Source organism: Chelonia mydas, chromosome 13 (assembly GCF_015237465.2).
Source record: "Chelonia mydas isolate rCheMyd1 chromosome 13, rCheMyd1.pri.v2, whole genome shotgun sequence".
In the NCBI taxonomy this organism is placed as follows: Eukaryota; Metazoa; Chordata; order Testudines; family Cheloniidae; genus Chelonia; species Chelonia mydas.
The window spans coordinates 33,227,709-33,248,501 of NC_051253.2; the positions used below are offsets into that span (position 1 = coordinate 33,227,709).

Here is a 20,793-nt window from a genome sequence, read left to right on the forward strand (position 1 = left end):
TTCTCGCACTGCATGCATCTTTGCAGTGGACAATTCATACATAAGAGCCGCAGGCTATTGGATGGAATGGAGGGAATTGTCAACATTTCACCCTAGTTTCCCACCCTAGATTCCTAGAGGTATAAGGGAGAGGCACAATGCACTGTGAAAATGTTCAACAAGGTAACATGCTAGGAGGTGCCAATAGGGGACACTGGAATTCCTACCCAGAGTACACACATCTTTTCCCGATAAAACCTGATGTTGTGTGGACACAATGGACCTGCACAATTGACCAGATATGAATGCTCTCTGTTGAATTAGTTTTGTCTGTGGTAGAGCTGGCTTAGAACTCAAATTCCCATTCCATGGGAAATCCTGAAATAAAAAAAAAAAACGAAGAAGAAAGAAAGAATTGTTATTCAGATTGGTCCAATTCCACACCCCTTACTCAGTGGAACTAGTTGCATCAGTAAGCGCTACTCAATGAGAGTAAGCATTGTGGAACTAGTCACACAGTTGGCTTCACTGAGTGTGTTCTTTTGAGGAGGGTAGCCAGTGTCTTTATAGAAAGAAGACTAAAAACACACTCAGTTCATGTGAGCCCAATATTTCAATCTGGGAAATTACTGCAATCCCAAAACAAAGCAACATTAAAACAAATATCTTGCTTGAAGTTTTGAACCGTTTGAAGCACCTAGGGACCATGTCCCAGCGGGTTCTGGAACAAAGCAGAAAGACTCATCAGTGAAGTTAGTGCTCATTGTTGAGAGATCAGTGAGGAGGAGATATTGCCGGGGGTAAAAGTGACTTTTCTGGCTGTTGATAGAACCCTAACAGCTGCAATTGTCTTGGCCCTTTGGTCTGGAGTGACATTTTCAAATTCCAGCTCTTAGGAACATTAAAGCAGATGAATATGGCAAGTACTTAAGCTGTGTGACAGGCAGATATGGTGATCCATTGACAGAAGAGAGCATGAGGTTGCTATTAAGGTTTTGCAAGTCGAATGAGACTGTGGTATGTATTGATTTCAGGCTTCTGTTGGAGATCAATCTGAAAGCCTTATGGAATTTCATAGTGAATTATCAGCAGTGCTGCCTATAATATGATGGTGGCAAGGAATACAGAAAACTTTTCTTTTAATTCTGGTTTCAATGCTTTTAGATTTTGGTTGGTGGAGAGTGCCTGATGCAACCTGAAGTGTCACTAAACCTAATTTTTGTTTGTGTTTGTTATCATAAGAACTGCTCTGAATTTTTTTCCCCTACCTAAAGTTTTCAGTTTTCACTGAAAAACTGAAAATGTTCAGTAGAAAACTTAATTACACACTGAGGGAGGGAGAATGATTTTCCAATAAAAAATGGAATTGTTTTGAGGAAAGCAGACATTTTATGTGAATACTTTCATTTAAGTGAAAGTCCACTATTGTGCTGAAAAAAAATTATGACTGGTCTTTACTATTATAATTGTTACAGTAGCACCAGAATCAAGGACCAGGGTCACAATGTGTTAGGCTCTGGGTGAAAATAAGAAAGAAAGGTCTCCAGATTAAGTCAAGGTTTTTTTTTGTTTTTGTTTTTTACTAAGGTGATGGGAGAAAAGCTGGAAGCTGGCATGGAGGGGAGACACAACATGGAAACTGGGAGCTGGGAGGTAAACTGGGGCTAACTGGGCAATAAAACTAGTGCTGGGAGCTGGGAGGGAGACTACAGGGGGTAGGAGACTGGAGGCCAGGAAGGAACATGAAGGAGGGGGGAGCGAGTGTTGATAGCAAGTAGGTGAGGGGGAGACTAAAATCAGAAGGTGTGGGGGGGATACTGGGGCTGGCTGAGCAGGGGCTGAGAACTAGTAGAAAAGCATGGAAGAGGTGAGGAGGCATAGTAGACAAATCCAATGAGGCTCTAGTGTGAAATGGCAGAACCGGCACTGGCTGGGCAAAGAGACTAGGAGAAAGAACTGAGATGGGGATGGGGGAAGATAGCAAGATTGGATGAGGAGCCTGGAGAGGGAGATTGGGTCTGGGAGCTTGTGGGAAAGAGGAACTTAGACAAAGTGATGAGTGAAACTGGATGTGGAAGGAGACTGTGACTGGTATGAGAAGCCTGAGGAGAGGGGACTTGGACTAGCTCGGCGTGGAAAACAGAATGATACAAGGAGTCAGGCTTGAGGAAGAGCCAGGACTGGGAAAGGGAAAGTTTGGGGGCGGATTAAAAATCTCTCATCTCCAGTGCTGTGAAAACAAATTCACTCTTGTTTGCGAAGAGCTCAGATAGTATAGTGATGGGCACTATGGGAAAGCCCCTGGGGAAATTAATCATTCTTTCTCCAGAGCAGGGTTTGAATAGCATGAAGTAAGTAAGTCTTGGGGTCATCCATTGAACAACGAAGACACAAAAAATATATTGAATAGCTGTTCAGTAGGTGAGCCCCATCCATCCTGTGCACTGGATGAGGCAGGGGTACTGTGGAAACAATAATATGTGATCAGGTAATTAAAGACTCTATCATAATTAGCCTTGGAATAAATCAATGTTTTAATAATATTTCAACAAAAAATATCAATGTTTATTTTTAAGCCTTTTTTCAATTTTTATCAATTGAAATTTTCACAGTTATGGGAAATTATGTGAGGGGGTCAAACAAAGGGGGTTAGATGCTAATTATTTAATGACTGTACACATTGAGATATAAAAAGTTAAAGCTTTATAACCAATAAAACACAAATTGTGACCCTCACATGTCAACGTGTACAAAATAAATATCCTTATATCAAACTCCAGTAGGTTCTCAAGTAGCGTTTTTTTGACTGCCTGTCTGTAAATTTCAGTGGTTACTGATGGAAATGTTTTTTCATCAATGTGTGTGTTTGCTGTCAAGTACCTCTAAAGATCCAACCTGTCCAAGTCTAATCATAATGTATGCCTACAGGGAGGTGAATGAAAGTTGCACGGGCAACTTTAATCCTGGCATTTCCTAACTTTGACAGAGACAGAGTTATGCTCTACTTCAGTCACAAACTATTGGGTTTGCTGCATACTAAATGCTCATCTTGCTGTCTTCTAGCCTTAAAATAAAGGACTGTGTGCACTGCGGGCCACATTTCACCACACACCTCATATTGAGTACTCCTTCACTCCAAGGGGAGTCCCATGGATCTCAGTGTGTAATATCATAATAAGAATATCAGAATCCTGTCTTCTAGGGGCAAATTTCCCTCTTGTAAATAACTGTTATATGGGAAAGTTAATAAATTGGTGCTCTGTGGTAGAAAAGTCAAAATTTCTAACAGAACTTCTGGAGATTTATTAAGAAGAAATTTAATGACATTTCTAAGGGTTCAGTCCACTTTTATGAAAACCAAGGGGAGACTTGCCTTCATTTTCAATGGGAGAGAGCTACAAATGGGGCCTGTAACCTGTGGTATTCTCCTTAGCCCTTTGCTTCTTTTTTTAATGCTTATCTCATTCCTTTTCCCAAGAAAATGGAGACAGTGAAAGAGAGAAACCACACAGCACTGACGGAATTCATCCTGCTGGGGTTTGGAAGTGGTCTGGGGCTCAAGGTGGGCCCCTTTGTGGTGTTTCTGGCAATTTACATGACAACTGTGCTGGGGAACACCATCATGGTCTTCCTTATTAAAGCCCACTCTCGCCTGCACACCCCAATGTACTTCTTCCTCATGAACCTCTCGCTCTTAGACCTTTGCTACTCCTCCACCATCGCCCCCAAAGCCATGGCGAGCTTCCTAGCAGGCAGCAAAACCATTTCCTTCAACGGATGTGCCACCCAATTCTTCTTAGTCGCTGTCTTTGTCACCACTGAGACATTCATCCTGGCAGCCATGGCATATGATCGATACACCGCCATCTGCAACCCGCTCCTGTATCCCATCGCCATGTCCAAGCAGGTTTGCGTTCAGCTGCTGGTGGGTTCCTATGTTTGCGGCGGTGTAAACTCCATGGTGCAAACAGTCTTCACCTTTACACTGTATTTCTGTGGGTCCAATGAGATAGATCACTTCTTCTGTGACGTTCCACCCCTGCTAGGCCTCTCATGCACCAACACAGACATCAATGAACTGGTGCTGTTCACTTTATCCAGCCTCATCATCGTAAGCACTTCCATTGTCATTTTCGTCTCCTATGCCTACATCATCTCCGCCATCCTCAGGATTCGCTCTGCTGAGGGCAGACGCAGAGCCTTCTCCACCTGCACCTCCCACATGATGTCCGTGAGTTTATTTTATGGGACTCTTACCTTCATGTACACCCAGCCCAGTTCACTAGCATCTCCAGCTCAGAGCAAAGTGGTGTCTGTGTTTTATACCCTGGTCATCCCTATGTTGAATCCCCTCATCTACAGCCTGAGGAACAAGGATGTGAAAGAAGCTTTGGGAAGAACCATCAGCTCAGTATTTCTAAAATGAACCTTCTCTATGAACATTGAACTAGATAATCCTTTGGGTTATGGTAAAACCAGTACAGTAACAGTCGTAATTTCTATCTATCTAATCTATCTATCTAAACTAGCAGTTCCCATTTGTAATCGTCTCTCACTCTAAATTTGTATGCCACTCCCAGCACTGGAGTATGCCATTATAAGAGTGATTTAAAAATAAATCAAACAACCCTCTGTGTATCTATGTTACATTTTTTCACATTGTTATCTATTCATGTAACTTAGTAATGCATCTGATCTGCAAATATGGATTCAAACATCTCTGAACCTTGGGGAGTGTTTGAGATTGGTGTTGGAATCTCACAACTGCTCTATTAATGATGATCCAAACACTGGAACTCAAGAATAATACCTTGTCTTAATGTGTGTGTGTGTGTGGTTATATCACAGTTTACTGGCTGGCCCCCTGACTAATTGACCAAAGGAGGTAAATTACGATTTTCCGAAGCACTCAGTGTTGCTGTCAGTGACAAAATGTTTTATGGATGAAAAATTCAGATTTAGGTTGACCAAAACCGTTGGCAAATTTGAGTTGAGTTTTCCAAATTTTTGTCAGTTGGAAAGAAAAAAAAAACAGATTTGTTTTTAAATCAAAACGTTTCCTTTCAACATTTAAAAAAGAAACATTTTAATTGTTTGATTAAAAAATACTTTTTCATTTAGAATTTTATTGCAGTTTTATTTTCTTAAGAATGGTTAAAAACTCCAAAATGAGGAAAGGAAAATATTGTGTTTGGGGAATCTGGCTAAACTTTTTATTCAACCCAAAATAATTTTTTTCAACTTGTTTGGTTCACTGAATCATCATCATCATCTAAAATACTTTCTTTCAGATTTTCAATTCAACTAGTGACTAGAAAAGTCGGTTATTTTCACAGCTACATACGTGGGTGTTTCAGACACAGGAGGCATAGTACAAGTGTGAACTACTGTTCTTGTCCTCAGTGGTTCTGAACACCATTTCTTCTCACTCAAGTCAAAAGCAATTGCGCCTGCCAAAGAAGAGGTGTGATAACAGTTGAATGGGAGATCAGCCACAGCATCTAACAGACATCTTGCTCCTTCTACAGTTGTTTATTTGGTGGGAATCCTAGGACATTAATAGGCCAAATAACCATTCAGTTGGGCCTGTCCCAGTGCTTCTGTCATAGATCTGCTCTTAAACAGTCCCTTGGTGGTTCAGAATTCAGACAGGTCAACGCCAGGGCTCCCCCCAGACCAAGCTGCTGGAGAATCTGTCTTGTCTCTGCCCCTGTCTCTTTGTCTGTCAGTCCTAGGTGACAGCTCCTGAATCTTTGTGAGCCCAGCTCTTATCACAGCCATCGTCAGACACTGTTCCCCAGCTCAGGGCCCTTGCTGTGGTAGGTGTTTCCATTACCTCTTTCACAACCGTCATTTACATAAGTAGGCTTTATTCAATATGTCAGTGACTCTGGGTCTCCAACTAGGCAGCTTTGTGAGTCCATCATCTCATAGAATCATAGAATATCAGGGTTGGAAGGGACCTCAGGAGGTCATCTAGTCCAACCCCCTGCTCAAAGCAGGACCAATCCCCAATTTTTGCCCCAAATCCCTAAATGGCCCCCTCAAGAATTGAACTCACAACCCTGGGTTTAGCAGGCTAATGCTCAAACCACTGAGCTATCCCTTCCTCCATTCCTCCTTATCCCTTCCCTTTAGACTTAGGGCACATCTACACTTCAGATGATGCACTGATGCAGCTGTGCTACTGTAGCACTTTAATGAAGATGCTCTATGGTGACGGGAAGGAGCGTAGTTAATCCACCTCCCTGAGAGGCGGTAGCTATGTTGGCGGGAGAAGCTCTCCTATCAACATAGCACTGTCTACATGGGGTATTAGGTTGGTGTAACTGGGTTTTTCACACCCCTGAGAGACATAGTTGTGCCGATATAGGTCAGTACTATAGACCAGACCTAAGTGCATAGTGGTACAGAGCACAGAGGGAAACAGAAGTGTGCATAGGAATGATGAAATTATTACCAAAATCCTCACATTTGTCTCAGCATCTACTATTATTAGTGTTAAGAGTAGTACCTACAAGCCTTCCCTGAGTTTGGGGTTCCAATATGCTCATTGGAAGTCAAAGGACAGGGTAGAAGACTGTCCCTGCCCCTATCTGAATAAATGAGAGGCTGAAGATGACACAGAGACATGTAGAGAAGCAACTTGCCTGAGGACACAAGCCTATTGAAAAATTCTGTACTTTTTAAAATCTGAGCATCCCGACAGCCAAGATTAGTGTCAGTAAATCACCAGCCTGCCAGAGCAGTGCAAAGCAGTTCTCTTGGTTTATGCACCCAGAGGCAAGGTGAGTGTATGGGTGGCACAGATTGAGGATATAGGCCCCATCTACCACTCCAGCACAGATAGGAAAGCCCTGGTCACTGAGTCACCGTAAAGTACGTCAGTGAGGTTCTGCTGCTCGTCCTAGGCAGCAGCATCGTATCCATCATTACGGAGCAATTCATCAAATTCAACACAATGTCTGAACTATCTTATCGCAATTCCTGTTTCCCCCACATAGCCATTCTCAGATTCTAAGGCCAGGAGGGACCATTATGTAATGCTTGTTAGGAAAGGGGGCTATATATTTTTCAATGGAACATTTCAATGAAAAGGATTTTTTTTCATGTTTGTAATTCTTGACTTTTAATCAAAGTATCAGATACCCCAAAATGACCAAAGAAATTCTGTTTTCAATTTTCTGACATTAAAAAATATTTTTTGAGGAAAACAGACACTTCTGCAAAATGTTTCATGTTGTTGAAAACCCAGTTTTCCAACAAAAAAAAAAGAAAAAAAGTTTACATGGAAAATTTCCAACCAGTTCTACCATTATTTCATCTAATCTTGACCTCCTGCATAACACGGTCTAGACAATTCTACTTAGCCATTCTTGAAGCAAGCTTACCACTTCTGGTTCAGAAATAGGTGTCCTGCTCTTATTTATCTTTAATAAGTTCTCTTCAGGACAATTGTCCTGTGTAAGGCTCCTTCTGAAATTCCTCTCCCACCTAAACAGTTTAGACCCATTAATTAACACCTGGGGAAAATACCCAGCATGCTTTAAAGATAACACAATGGAGATTAACACCAGGCTTTTTGCTTCTTCTCAGGAACTTTTGATGGAGGACCAGTTCCAGGCAAGTATGCGCTGAAGGAACACCCATGCTCAGAAACCCACAACAGCATGTCTTCTGAAGGGTAAACTTTCCCAGGGACTAGTGGAATTATATTTTGAGCATGGACACGTTCCCTGATATTTGCAAGGGTTTGAAGGCCCAGGTGTACTCTAGGATAGAAGAACCGAGTATAAGAAGAATGGAAGCATCATTAGTTCTGTTTGCAGTGGGTGTGTTTGCAGGATTCCTCCCATTTTAAGTGACCTGAGTAACACTGAAATAGTTAGTAATATAGCCTAGGCATACACCCAGGGACCTAGGGGAAGAAATTCTCAACTGCAAGAGCAAGAATTTGGAACATCCTTCTGCAGTCACTCTGAAAAAGTCCTCCCTTGCCAACCTCAGGTCTCACTGGAGGACTCACAACATCACCAGAAGATCAGAAAATCTGTTCCGGGTGTGTGCGAAGGTTGAGAAACATGACTAATCTCCACACTTGAAATGGACTATTGACTGACCTTCCAGCCAGTTTGACTGTTTTTATAACTCCTGTGCAATGCCTAGGTGCCATGGTCACTAGAATTTGGGAAAATCTAATTATAAAGTAGACAGGAATGTCTTGATGATAGATCTGGTTTAAGCTGCTAGACTGACTTCTTGAAAGCTGAAGACTTTTGAAAACTGTCCCACCTATCTGCACCTTCTCACCGTCCACACTGATACTGCAGCACTTTTTGTAGAATTGAAAGGTGAGTTCAAAGTTTACCAAGCCTTCATATTATCTAGCTAGCTAGCTATCACTTTCTACAGAATTTACTATCATGTGAAAAAAAAAAATTGCCTTCAGTAGGTTGAGTACTGTGAATAAAGATTGCTCCCCTGAGTCAAGCTTTGTAACATCATCCCCCAGTCCCGCTTTTAATGGTTTTAAAAAAGATTAATATTTCTAATAGTACTAAATACCTGTCTATGTTTTTCTACTGGCACCCATAACCAGTGGTTACTTACTCTCATTGTTAAAAAAACCCTGCTCCCCATTTCCAGTTAAGGTTAATCTAGCATGCTTCCAATCATTTGATGTCATTACACCTGGGGCTGCTCTATTAAAGAACACAGCCTTTTGAAAAAAAAAGATAAGTATATTTCATGAAAGAAAACAGAAAATGTTTCACTAAAATTTTCTTTTACTTTTTTTTTTTTTGGTGGGAAAAAAGAATACAATATCTTTCACTCTTTTCCTTTTTGGCCAAAGGAAAAGATGTGGGGGAAAGAGCAGAAAGATGAGAGAGTGTTTCCCTCAACAACCACTATTTCTCACCCTTTTTAAAAAAATCTTTTCCCTACCTTTTTTTTTTCCAGTGCAAAAGTGAAGCGAGACAAATTCAAATTAGAAAAAAGACACACACTTTTAACAGTGAGGATGATTTAACATTGTGTAAGTGGGGGAATAGTCCCGCTATTGTGGGGAACTTTCCTGGCTTCTGCACTACTCCAGTGAAGTGGGCTAGCGAAAGAATCTGAGTCCTCGCTCCCACTTCCTTTACCCAGTGGCCTCCCTTCCCTTGAGGACTCCCCTTCCACTCTCCTGTCTGGCAGAGTCCTCGTAACCCCAACAAGACTGGGACCAGGATTCCAGGGGGGCTCGACCCCCAACCCTGCTGTGGTCACTTAGGACAGGGGCTAGGGTGTCCCCACGCCGGGGTACTCTCTCTGTACTGGGCACTTCTCTGACCCACTGATCATTACATACAGATTTGAAGCAAATGCAAGTTATTTAATCAACAATTAATTTTAAAAAGAATAAGGGAAAATGGGAAAGGTTAAAGGAAACACATCAACCTGCTCTGTGGCAGGGAACATCACAAACAGTGTCTCTGGAATGTCAGGGCAGTTCACAATCTGTCCCTTGTAAGTCCCAGGCCTTCTTCTCAGACCCTGGCTGTGCTGCAGGGATGCTGTGGGTTGGACACTTGCTCTGCACCGGTACAGACTAGGGACCAAATGGCTCGGCAGCAGTTCTGCAGAAAAGGACCTAGGGGTTACAGTGGACGAGAAGCTGGATATGAGTCAACAGTGTGCCCTTGTTGCCAAGAAGGCCAATGGCATTTTGGGATGTATAAGTAGGGGCATTGCCAGCAGATCGAGGGATGTGATCGTCCTCCTCTATTCAACACTGGTGAGGCCTCATCTGGAGTACTGTGTCCAGTTTTGGGCCCCACACTACAAGAAGAATGTGGAAAAATTGGAAAGAGTCCAGCGGAGGGCAACAAAAATGATGAGGGGACTGGAACACATGACTTATGAGGAGAGGCTGAGGGAACTGGGGATGTTTAGTCTACGGAAGAGAAGAATGAGGGGGGATTTGATAGCTGCTTTCAACTACCTGAAAGGGGGTTCCAAAGAGGATGGCTCTAGACTGTTCTCAGTGGTAGCAGATGACAGAACAAGGAGTAATGGTCTCAAGTTATTGGGGATCGGTCCTGCTTTGAGCAGGAGGTTGGACTAGATGACCTCCTGAGGTCCCTTCCAACCCTGATATTCTATGATTCTATGATTCTAAGTTGCAGTGGGGGAGGTTTAGGTTGGATATTAGGAAAAACTTTTTCACTAGGAGGGTGGTGAAGCACTGGAATCGGTTACCTAGGGAGGTGGTGGAATCTCCTTCCTTTGAAGTTTTTAAGGTCAGGCTTGACAAAGCCCTGGTTGGGATGATTTAATTGGGGATCGGTCCTGCTTTGAGCAGGAGGTTGGACTAGATGACCTCCTGAGGTCCCTTCCAACCCTGATATTCTATGATTCTATGATTCTGGTGGTGGCCACACGCTCTCAGGCTCTAACTGGTAGGACCCTTCTTCCCAGTGTCGCCCCTGCCCTGTCAGGTTTACGATCCAAGCCTGGCCTGCAGAGCCCCTTGGCTGAGGCGTCCCCCTGTGCTGGGCCCACTGCCCAGGGTCCCCCGTCGCTCTTCGCAGCTGCTCACCACACCCAGCCGTCCAGACTGCTCCAGCCCCAGCTCCACCACTCGGTCTCAGCACTGCTGCTGCTGCTCTGCCTCCAGCTCCCTGGGCTGCTTCTTTGGCCCCTCTGCCTCTGGTTGCTATAGCTCCGCTTCCAGGACAGGTCTGCTCTGCAGGCTGCTTCTGTGACTCTGCTCCCAGCACGGACCTGCTTCATGGGCTGCTTTTCTGGCCCCTCTGGCTCTGGTTGCTGCAGCTCTGCTCCCAGGGCAAATCTACTCTCTCTTTGGCTGTGCCTCTGGCTTTGGGCTGCAGCTCTCCTCCTAGGACTGGGTCTTCTCTCTCTGGGCTGCTTTTCTGGTCCCTCTGGATCTGGCACAGCTCTGCTCCCCAGCTGAGCTTGGGCCCCTGCTTTTTCCTTAGCTCGGCCCCACTCTGTCTGATCCAGGTAATTCCAGCTCACACGGAGGACAGGACCTCCCTGGCCTCCTGACTCCCTGATTAGCCTGCCTGCCCTATCATTCAGGCTGACCTGGAGCATTGGCCTCTTCCCATTGTTCCTGGGGGCTGTCAGTCTCAGGGTCCTGTTTTCCCACCGACCCTTTCCCCTTTTTAGTATTTTTTAGCAACTAAAACACCCCCACTGAATGTTAGTAAGGGGACAACAGTCCCCTTACACTTGGAACAAACTACCAAGGGAAGTGGTAGATTTTCCATCTCTTGATGGCTTCAACTGAAGACGGATACCTTTCTGGAAGATATACTTTAGGCAAACACCAGTTATGCTTTAGTCTAATCCAGTCCTATCCTCATAATGACTGGGTATGTGTCACCTTAGGAAGGGATGTAGAGTAAAGTTTCTAGATGCCATTCATGACTGCTTCTTGGAGCAGCTTGTCCTGGACCCCACAAGAGTCTGAAGTTGAACTGAGGATCTGGTCGAGGAAGTGAATACATCTGAACCGCTTGATAATATCAACCATAACACCATGAAATGCCGGGGAGAGATAGCTCAGTGGTTTGCGCATTGGCTTGCTAAACCTAGTGTTGTGAGTTCAATGCTTAAGGGGGCCATTTAAAGTTCTGGGGCAAAAATTGGGGATTGATCCTGCTTTTAGCAAGCGGTTCGACTTGATGACCATGATCTCCTGAGGTCCCTTCCAGCCCTGATATTCTATGAAATGTAAATCATTGTACAAGGTAAAATGCCACAGAAACCCACCACAATAACATTTAACTTTACGAGGGGAACTACACAAAAATGAGGAAGCTAGTTAAACAGAAAATAAAAGAAACAGTCACAAGGGTGATTTGTCAGCAAATTTCATGGAAGCTACTTAAAAACAGCATAATAGAGGCTAAAACTAACTGTATATCCCCAATCAAACAAACAGTAAGAGGACTGAAAAACAACACATGGCTAAACAGCAGAGAGAAAAAGGTGGTTAGAGGCAAAAAGACATCCTTTAAAAACTGGAATTAAAATCCTAGATAGGAAAATAGAAAGGAGCACAAACTCTAGCAAATAAAGCATAAAGTATAATAAAGTATGTCAAGAAAGAATTTGGAGAGCAATTAGCTACGGACAAAAAAAAACACAACTAAGCACAATTTTTAAGCATATCAGAAGTAGGAAATCTGCAAAACAGTAGGGGGGGCACTGGATGGCCAAGTTGCTAAACGAGCACTCCAGGACAACAAGGTCATTGCAGTGAAGCTAAATGAATTCTTTACATCAGTCTTCACTTCAGAGGATGTGAGGGAGATTTGTTCAAGAGTTCTGTAGTAACTCACATATGAAATTGCAGAAATACTAACTGTGGTATGTAATCTATCACTTAAATCAGTTTCTGTGCCAAATGACTTCAGGGTAGCTAATGTAACATATTTAAAAAAAATAAGTCTCCAGAGGTGATCCTGGCAGCTACAGGCTGGTAAGCCTGACTTCAGTACCAGGCAAATTGGTTGACTCTAAGAACAAAATTAGCCAATATATGTATAAACAGGATATTGTGGGAAAGAGTCAATATGGCTTTTGTAAAGGGAAATCATCCCTCACTAATCTATTAGAATTCTTTGAGGGGGTCAACAAGCAGGGGGATTCGGTGAATATAGTGTATTTTGACTTTCAGAAAGTCTTTGACAAGGTCCCACAGCAAAGGCTCTTAAGCACCGTTAAGTTGTCATGGGATAAGAGGGAAGGTCCTCTTATGGATCAGTAACTGGCTAAAAGGTGGGAAACAAAGGGTAGGAAAAAATGGTCAGTTTTAACAATGGAGACATAAATTGCAGGGTCCCTCAAGGATCTGTACTGAGAGCACTGTTGTTCAGCATCTTCATAAATGATCTGGAAAAGGGGGTGAACAGTGAGGCGGCAAAGTTTGCAGACAATACAAAATTACTCAAGATAAGTCCAAAGCTGATTTTGAACAGTTACAAAGGGATCTTACAAAACTAGGTGACTGGGCAACAAATTCAGTGCTGATAAGTGAAAAGAAATGCACATTGGAAAATATAATCCCCTCTATATATACAAAATGATGGGATCTAAATTAGCTGTTACCTCACAAGAAAGAGATCTTGGAGTCATTGTGAATGTCAAGAACCGTTAGGAAAAGGATAAATAATGGAACAGAAAATTTCATAATACTGCTATATAAATCCATGGTACACCCACACCTTGAGTATTGCCTGCAGTTCCAGTTGCCCCATCTCAAAAAAAAAATAGAACTGGAAAAAAGGTAGAGAGAATGGCAACAAAAATGGCTAGAGGGATGGAAAGGCTTCCAAATGAGGAGAGATTAAAAAGACTGGGACTGTCCAACTTAGAAAAGAGACAACTAATGAGGAATATGATAGAAGTCTATAAAATCATGACTGGTGTGGAGAAAGTAAATAAGGAAGTGTTATTTATCCCTGCACATAACACAAGAACCAGGAGTCATCCAATGAAATAAATAGACAGCAGGTTTAAAACAAATATAAGGAAGTACTTCTTCACACAATGCACAGCCAACCTGTGGAACTCATAGCCAGGGGATGGCCAAAAGTATAACTGGGTTAAAAAAAAATTAGATACGTTCATGGTGAATAGGTCCATCAATGGCTATTATCCAAGATGGTGAAGGACACAACCAAATGGTACAGAAGTCCCTGAACCTCAACTGTCAGAAGCAACTGGCACTGACCAATGTCAGAGACAGAATATGGGGCTAGACAAGCCATTGGTCTGACCCGCTATGGCTGTTCTTAAGTTCTTAAGTTGTGGGCATCCAGGGACAACTAGTGCAATGTAATGTCCCATGTTATACTCAGGGTCAGACTGGATTATCCTTTATGGCTTAAATACTATGAATTTATGAAAAAAAATGACTAGAATATATGGAATTGTTTCTGCCTAAACAAAACACTTGACAACTTTCAACATTTTTCATTTACAAAAATTTCCTCAAAAAACAAAATGTTTCAACAAAAATGAACATTTTTTGGTGATTTCCTTCTGTTTTGATCAAACGGTATGTTCAAGAATGTCTATAAAGGTCTTTTAAGTTCTCTGGGGAAACACTCAGCTGTGAGAATAATGGATTTTCAGTGCACTGGCAGTTCCAAAAAATCATTTGGCGTTGAACCAAAAACTTTTTTTTCCCAAAATTTTCAACAAATCAAAAAAAAAAGTGGGTCAAAAAAAAGTTTCATTTTAGCTTTGACCATTTTCAAATGGTTTTGTTTGTTAATAAAATCAGGGAAATTTTGAAACATAAGTCATTTTGAACCAAAGTATCAAAACAATTTGATTTTTTTTAAATTAGGTCTTGTCACCCAAAATAACTTGGTAAAACTGACACAAATTTTCAAAATATTTTGGAGTTGAAGAATCCGCACTTTTTGCTGAAAAAACTTTTCAGACAAAAAATACCACCCAGGTCCGCCTAGCACATGAGGGTCATGATGGCAAATGTGTGCATCATCATCACCCACATAAGTACTTGCACATGATGATGAAGTAGCCTCTTAATACATGTATGATTGTGAGGTGGTCAGCTACTCTACCGATGTGACCCCTATAATTACTTAATGGATGGATTCACTTGCTCGATCCATTGCACACAAGCACAAGTTCACTGAGCTGCTTTTTCCATTCCTTTCACATCTGCAGATAAAGAATTTGAAACCCAAGCCAGGTTGGAGAACCAAACCGGCCTCAGGGAATTCATTCTTCTGGGATTTCCCACCAAACTGGAGGTCCAGGCCTTGCTCTTCCTGATCTTTTTGCTCACCTACGTGCTGACAATCACAGAGAACGTGGTCATCATCCTGGTGGTGAAGCAGAACCACTAGCTCCACAAGCCCATGTACTACTTCCTGGGGAACCTGTCCTTCCTGGGGAACCTGTCCTTCCTGGAGCTCTGGTATGTCTCGGTCATCCTGCCCAAGTTGCTGGTGGGCTTCTGGTCTCAGAAGGAGAGCATATCCTTTTCCATCTGTATGGCCCAGCTCTACTTCTTCATCTTCCTCATGTGCACTGAGTGCGTCCTCCTGGCCGTCATGGCCTACGACCACTACATGGCAATCTGCTACCCACTGCACTACCCAGCCATCATGACCCACCAACTCTGCCTACAGCTGGCAGCTCTCTCCTGGGCAGGCGGCTTCTCCATCTCCCTGGTCAAAGTGTACTTCATCTCTTGCTGACATTTTGCTGTCCCGGAGTCATCAACCACTTCTTCTGCGACATCTCCCCAGTGCTCAACCTGGCCTGCACCGACATGTTGGTGGCGGAGATGGTGGACTTTGCCCTGGCCTTGGTCATCCTGCTGCTCCCGCTTGCTGTCACTGTCCTCTCCTACCTGTGCATCATCACCACAATCCTGCACATCCCCACTGGCCAAGGCAGGAGGAAAGCCTTCTCCACCTGCGCCTCCCATCTCACCGTGGTCATCTTCTTCTTCTCAGCCACTGTCTTCATGTACACCCAGCCCAGGAGGATCCACCATTTCAACCTCAACAAGGTGGTGTCTGTCTTTTATGCTGTAGTCACCCCAGCGCTGAACCCTCTGATCTACTACCTGAGGAACAAGGAAGTGAAAGAGGTCCTGAGGAAAATCCTGGACAGGAACTGCTCCCTAACCAATCGGATAGGCATGGAATCATAGCAATGTAGGGTTGGAGGGGACCTCAAGAAGTCATCAAGTCCAGCCCCCTGAGCTGAGGCAGGACCAAGCATGTAATCTGGGATTCCCAAAGGCATCTAAGTCCAGCTCTTTAGGATTAGAAAGTCGGTCTAGCAGATAGAGAAGTAGAATTGGATTCCTGAGACCTGGGTTTAGTTCCTGGCTCTGTCACTGATTCTCTGTGTGACCTTGGAACTTGATCTACTGTATGGAAGATTCTCTCCATCTATAAAATAGGGATAATAATTCCATACCGCACAGGAATGTTGTGAGGAATAAATCCATAACTGATTGTGTAGCCCTCTGATACTATGGGGATAAGGGCCATATAAATATCTTGGTAGGTAGATAATTCCTGGTGAATTTCAATATGGGCTTAGGGGCATAACTCCCTTAGGGTCCTTTCAAATCCCAGCCATAGACTGAGATTTTTCAAAGCCACTAAGAGATTGGGGACTGTCAGAAAGGAAAGGGAATTGGTCATCCAAATGTCCTAAATATCTTTAAAAATCCAGCGCATAACACAACAATTCCAAGTGCTGTAGCCACCAGGTGCAGTCACAGGATGAAAAGCCATGGGATACAACAGATCTGGGATCAACTACCAATCATGCCATGGAATTCCTGTTGGACTATGGGTGAGTTTCTCTGTCCCTTGGTTCCCCATCTGTGAATCAGTAATAACAATACCTCTTTTGCCAACTGTTTGGCTGATTTGTCTATTTAGGCTGAAATTTTCAAAGATGTTTGATGCCCAAATTCCACTGAAATTCAATGAGAGATGTACACATAATTCCCTTAGAATGTAAGCTCCTTGGGGCAGGCTCTGTCTCCCATTATATGTCTGTATGTTGCCTAGCACAACAGGACCCTGATCTCAGTTGGGGATAATAGTTATTTTGTGTCAGCTCCATCTCTGCTATAGAGCAAAAGGGGGAAAATGTTCCTGACTCCTATTTCCTTATACCCTGAAGCATGTGGGTTAATATCTCCGAAATACATTTGTTCTGCTTCAGGTGCTATTCCTACTCATTTACACCTTTAAACATATTTCTTATCATATTGATACACCTCTAGTCTATGTAACATTCACAATTAAGGATGTATTGAGAAGAAGTGGATTTCACTTAGTCCCCTTTAATCATGTTTTCTGTTGTTGTATTCCACGGAGTGCCTTTTTGCTGTTCGATAAATTGGCTTTTTGTGGTTCAGTCATTATGTTGTATGCGGTCAAAAATTTCTGCTGAAACTTCTGTTCAACAAAAAATAAGATCTTCAACTAAATAACTTCTTTCTATATAAAACTGAGTTAAAAAAACCTGAAAACCCCAAAACCATACAACTTTTTTTTTTTTTTATTTTCAGCCAACACAGTGAAATATTCTGGCCAAAGAGTGAAATCTTAAATTGAGATATTGATTGTGAAGTTTGGTTGAGGTGGTGAAGTTAGAGGGTAGAAGAGGGTGGGATATTTCCCAGGGAATGCCTTACTGCCAAAGGATGAACTAGCTTTTGGCTTAGCCCTCAAGTGTTAACACGTTGTCCATGTAGCCTCACACTCTACAAGGCAGCACGAATGGAGGGAGGGGAGACAGCATGGCGGACAGAGACAGAGACACACACCCTGTGTGTGGGAGAGAGAGAGAGATGTGCATTGCCCCTTTAAGTACATTGTCTTTTTAAGTGGATCAGGAAGTTGAGACAGCAGCTGCTGCCCCAAGCTCTCTCTGTCTCTCTCCCTCTGTGTCCCCACCCTGCTCTATATGGAGAAGGGGTAAGCGGGGTGCAGGAGCAGGGGGGAGGGAGACACCCTGACATAAGCCTCCTTCTTTCCCCCTCCCCTGCACAGCATGTAGGAGGCTCCAGGGAGCAGCTCCAAGGCAGAGGACAGGAGCAGCACATGGCAGTGGGGGAGGGACAGCTGAACTGCCCACAGTTGATAGGCTGCTGGGCAGCTGCCACACAAGAAACTTAGGGGAGCTAATGTGGGGGCTGCCGGTCCACCCTAGTTCCAAGCCCCCACCAGCTCGCTGCAACGGGCTGCTCTTCCTGCAAGCCGTGGACCAAAGCAGGAGGCTGCCAAAGAAGTTATAAGGGAGCATTGCACAACTTTAAACAAGCACGTTCCCTAATTGATCAGCAACATAACAATGCAACAACGTTAACTGGGACGACTTTAAGTGCGGAGGTACTGTGTAGCTAGCTATCTTGGTAAAAACAACCCCTGGCACTAACATAGTTACAGCAGTACAAGTCGTGGGTGCAGATGAGGCCTAAGGGTTTATCTGTTCCCAGATACTATGTGATGATCCCCCTCTTGACCAGCACACGGGATTGAAGTAGGAATCTCCAGAGCTAAATACACAAGTCACTACAGTTAGAGCTAAAGTTCCATAGCAGCTGACATTAAGAACTCATATCTTCTGTGCATCAGCCCCGAGGGGTCGTCCAACACACACTCACCAGTGGGTTACAATTGCATCAGCTGAACTTCAGTCAATTTTATTAAACCTGTGCAACGTTTAAGTGTGAATACGCACACATTGGTTCATACTTGATTCTTTGGATTTAGTTGTGCCTGTACATTTTTGGGCTCAGGCTAAAGATTTATCTGCCACAATGACACTGAATTTGATTTTTTTATATAATTTTGATAAATAATATCAATGTTTATTTTTAAGCATTTTTTTCTATTTTTGTTGCTTTAAATGTTCACAGTTGTGCAAAATTATAGGTAAGCATGAAATTATGGGGGTTAGATAATTATTTAATATCAGTAGATGCTGAGATTCAAAAAGTTAACACTTTGTAGCCATTAAAACACAAATTGTCAGCATCACATGTCAAAATATCCTTAAGTAAATATCCTTAAGTCAAATTCTTATAAGTTCTCAAGCAGCATTTTTCTTACTTGGGCTGTCTGTAAGTTTTGATTTTTATTGATGGACCTTTGGTCTGACCCAGTATGGCCATTCTCATGTTCTTATGTTATGCTAATGGAAATATGATTTCATCGGTATGTGTGTGTATGCTGAAGTCGATGTTTACTGATATTTACCAATGAAAATCTAATCCTTCCAAGCCCAGATGTAAGAGTCTCCACATACAAAGTTGCATTAGATCAGCTAAACCAGTATAAAATTGCACTTTTAGTTATATCACTACCAGTTTCCCTGTGGGTAGGGCCGAAGTCCTGTTGACTTTCAAAGTGATTTAAGCCCAGATTTTGAAATATATTTATGCATTGCTACATTCAGTGTGGCAAGGCCCAGGTCCTCCAAGGTATTTAGACACCTAAATCCCACTGAAATAAATGTGAGTTAGGCACCTAAATGCCTTTAAAAATCTGGACCTAAGAGACTTAGGCATTTATGAGTCTAAGACTTATTGAAAGTCAATTGAACTAGCCCTCTAAAGGGCCAGATGTTAAAAGTTATTTAGGGTCCTAAAGAACCAGCTAAGTGCCTGGTGGGATTTCCAAAAGTGCCCAGATCCTGAAAATTATTAGGCACCTAATTCCCATCAATTTCAATGGGAATAAAGTGCCTAAATGCCTTTGAGGGTCTTGGCCCTGGGCATCTGAAGTCAGTGGGACTTAGGAGCCTAAATGCTTATAAAATATTTCCTTTAGGCTCCTAAATCCTGTAGATGCTTTTGAAAGTTTTACTAGTTAACCTCAAGTTCCCCAAGCCCTGATCAAGTGCAGTGCAATGGGGCTCCTGGTGGTGACTGGTGCTCCCAGGCAGTATCCCAATACAAATAAATCCTAATTCATTGGGCTCAGCCCACCTCAGGTGCAGGGATTTTCCCATTGAATATTCATGGCCCGCAAACCTCAGCTTCTAGTTCTTTGGCTGAGTCCCCCCGTCCCCTGGGATTTCCCAGCGCTTCTGTAAATTTAAAACGCTGCTAATGACCTAAATGAATGATCGAGCTCAACTCAGAACATAGGGGATTCATCGGGTGGAGGTGGGGGTTGTGGTTTCACACTGGATTCAGTTACGGGCTCTGGCCAGAGATGTGAGAGCCACAGCAAGGGGACAACCAGATCCAAAATGACAAGCAATGGGAGTATCAGCCATTGGAGTTCCAGCCACAGCAAAGGTGCAAACAGCTTTGCCTCTAGGGTACCCAGCTGGGGAGCAGCTTGCTCAGCTAGTCTAATGAGATCCCACCGGATATACACAGCCTCGCTACTCCTGCACCGCTGCTTCCTTTCTTCATTGACACAGAGGCAATTACTAGCAGGGGTCTAAAAACCTGGCTGTGCTCCCATGGCGTTAGAAGCAAGAAAAGCCTCCACATCAATAAACACTCACCCACAAACATTAGCTTCAGATTTTTTTTTTCCTATAACAAAAGACAATGGAGAAATGAATCTCTATGTGCATGTCTGTGTAATAGATTGTGTGAAAGCACAGAGAGTAGGCAAAATACAAACACAGGGCTTTCTATTTTTACATAGTAAACTGGTTTCTTAGAATAACAGTCTCTCTCCAGCTTCTTATTCACATTCGTTTGGTTAGCTCGGAGGATAATAGGAAATAATCATATCTTCACATTCACCTTCTTACCGTGACATTAATTATCCTCTTGAGTAAGAATAGAAATATGAAAACAGGCTAATTCCCTGTTATCATTAATACTAATAAACTGGGTAATAAACAAAACAACGAATATACAGTATTATATGTGACAACAACAATTAAATATCAATACATTTTAATAATAATAACAATAATAATAGATGTCCTAATAAAGGCCTATACAATACTTCACTCCTCTTTTGACAGCTGAGGAAGGATTTGAGTGGTGTATTGGAATTGTGCTGGCCCTCTGCACAGGGGTGAACTTTTCAAAGGGGCTTAAGGGATTTAGGCACACTACTTCTGTTGATATTCATTAGGAAGTGAATGGATGTCTTCACTGAAAATCCCTGCCTGGGTGAATTTCATCAAAAGTGTGATCTAATACATGTATTAGACAAAGTGAATCAATAGAGGAAAAGACATTTTCACCCTAAATGATTTTTTATGTATACTAATCTTAGGTGTGCATCTGGCAACTATAACAGTTGTGGGGTT

At 42.8% G+C, this 20,793-nt stretch overlaps 2 protein-coding genes across 3 annotated transcripts; both read left to right on the top strand.

Moving 5' to 3' along the window:
* The first annotated feature begins 2,897 nt into the window (after window positions 1-2,897).
* Window positions 2,898-4,405, top strand: LOC102945594 (olfactory receptor 12). Of its 2 annotated transcripts, XM_043526810.1 has the most exons (2): window positions 2,898-2,911; window positions 3,481-4,405. In XM_043526810.1, the coding sequence occupies exons 1-2, from the start codon at window positions 2,898-2,900 to the stop codon at window positions 4,403-4,405; spliced, it is 939 nt and encodes a 312-aa protein (XP_043382745.1). The 2 variants fall into 2 exon arrangements, with proteins under 2 accessions (XP_043382745.1, XP_007070666.2); XM_007070604.2 differs by lacking the exon at window positions 2,898-2,911 and having other exon boundaries at window positions 3,461-4,405.
* A 10,081-nt stretch (window positions 4,406-14,486) lies between these two features.
* On the top strand, window positions 14,487-15,691 carry LOC102945366 (olfactory receptor 6B1-like). The gene is given in 3 exon segments (XM_037915316.1): window positions 14,487-14,520; window positions 14,695-15,225; window positions 15,228-15,691. Coding segments are annotated over 3 exon segments (1,029 nt in total).
* Window positions 15,692-20,793: the final 5,102 nt, after the last annotated feature.

What these genes read in the sequence shown, in the direction of transcription:
- LOC102945594 (XM_007070604.2), top strand. Translation starts at nt 3,461, where the DNA reads ATGGAGACAGTGAAAGAGAGAAACCACACAGCACTGACGGAATTCATC.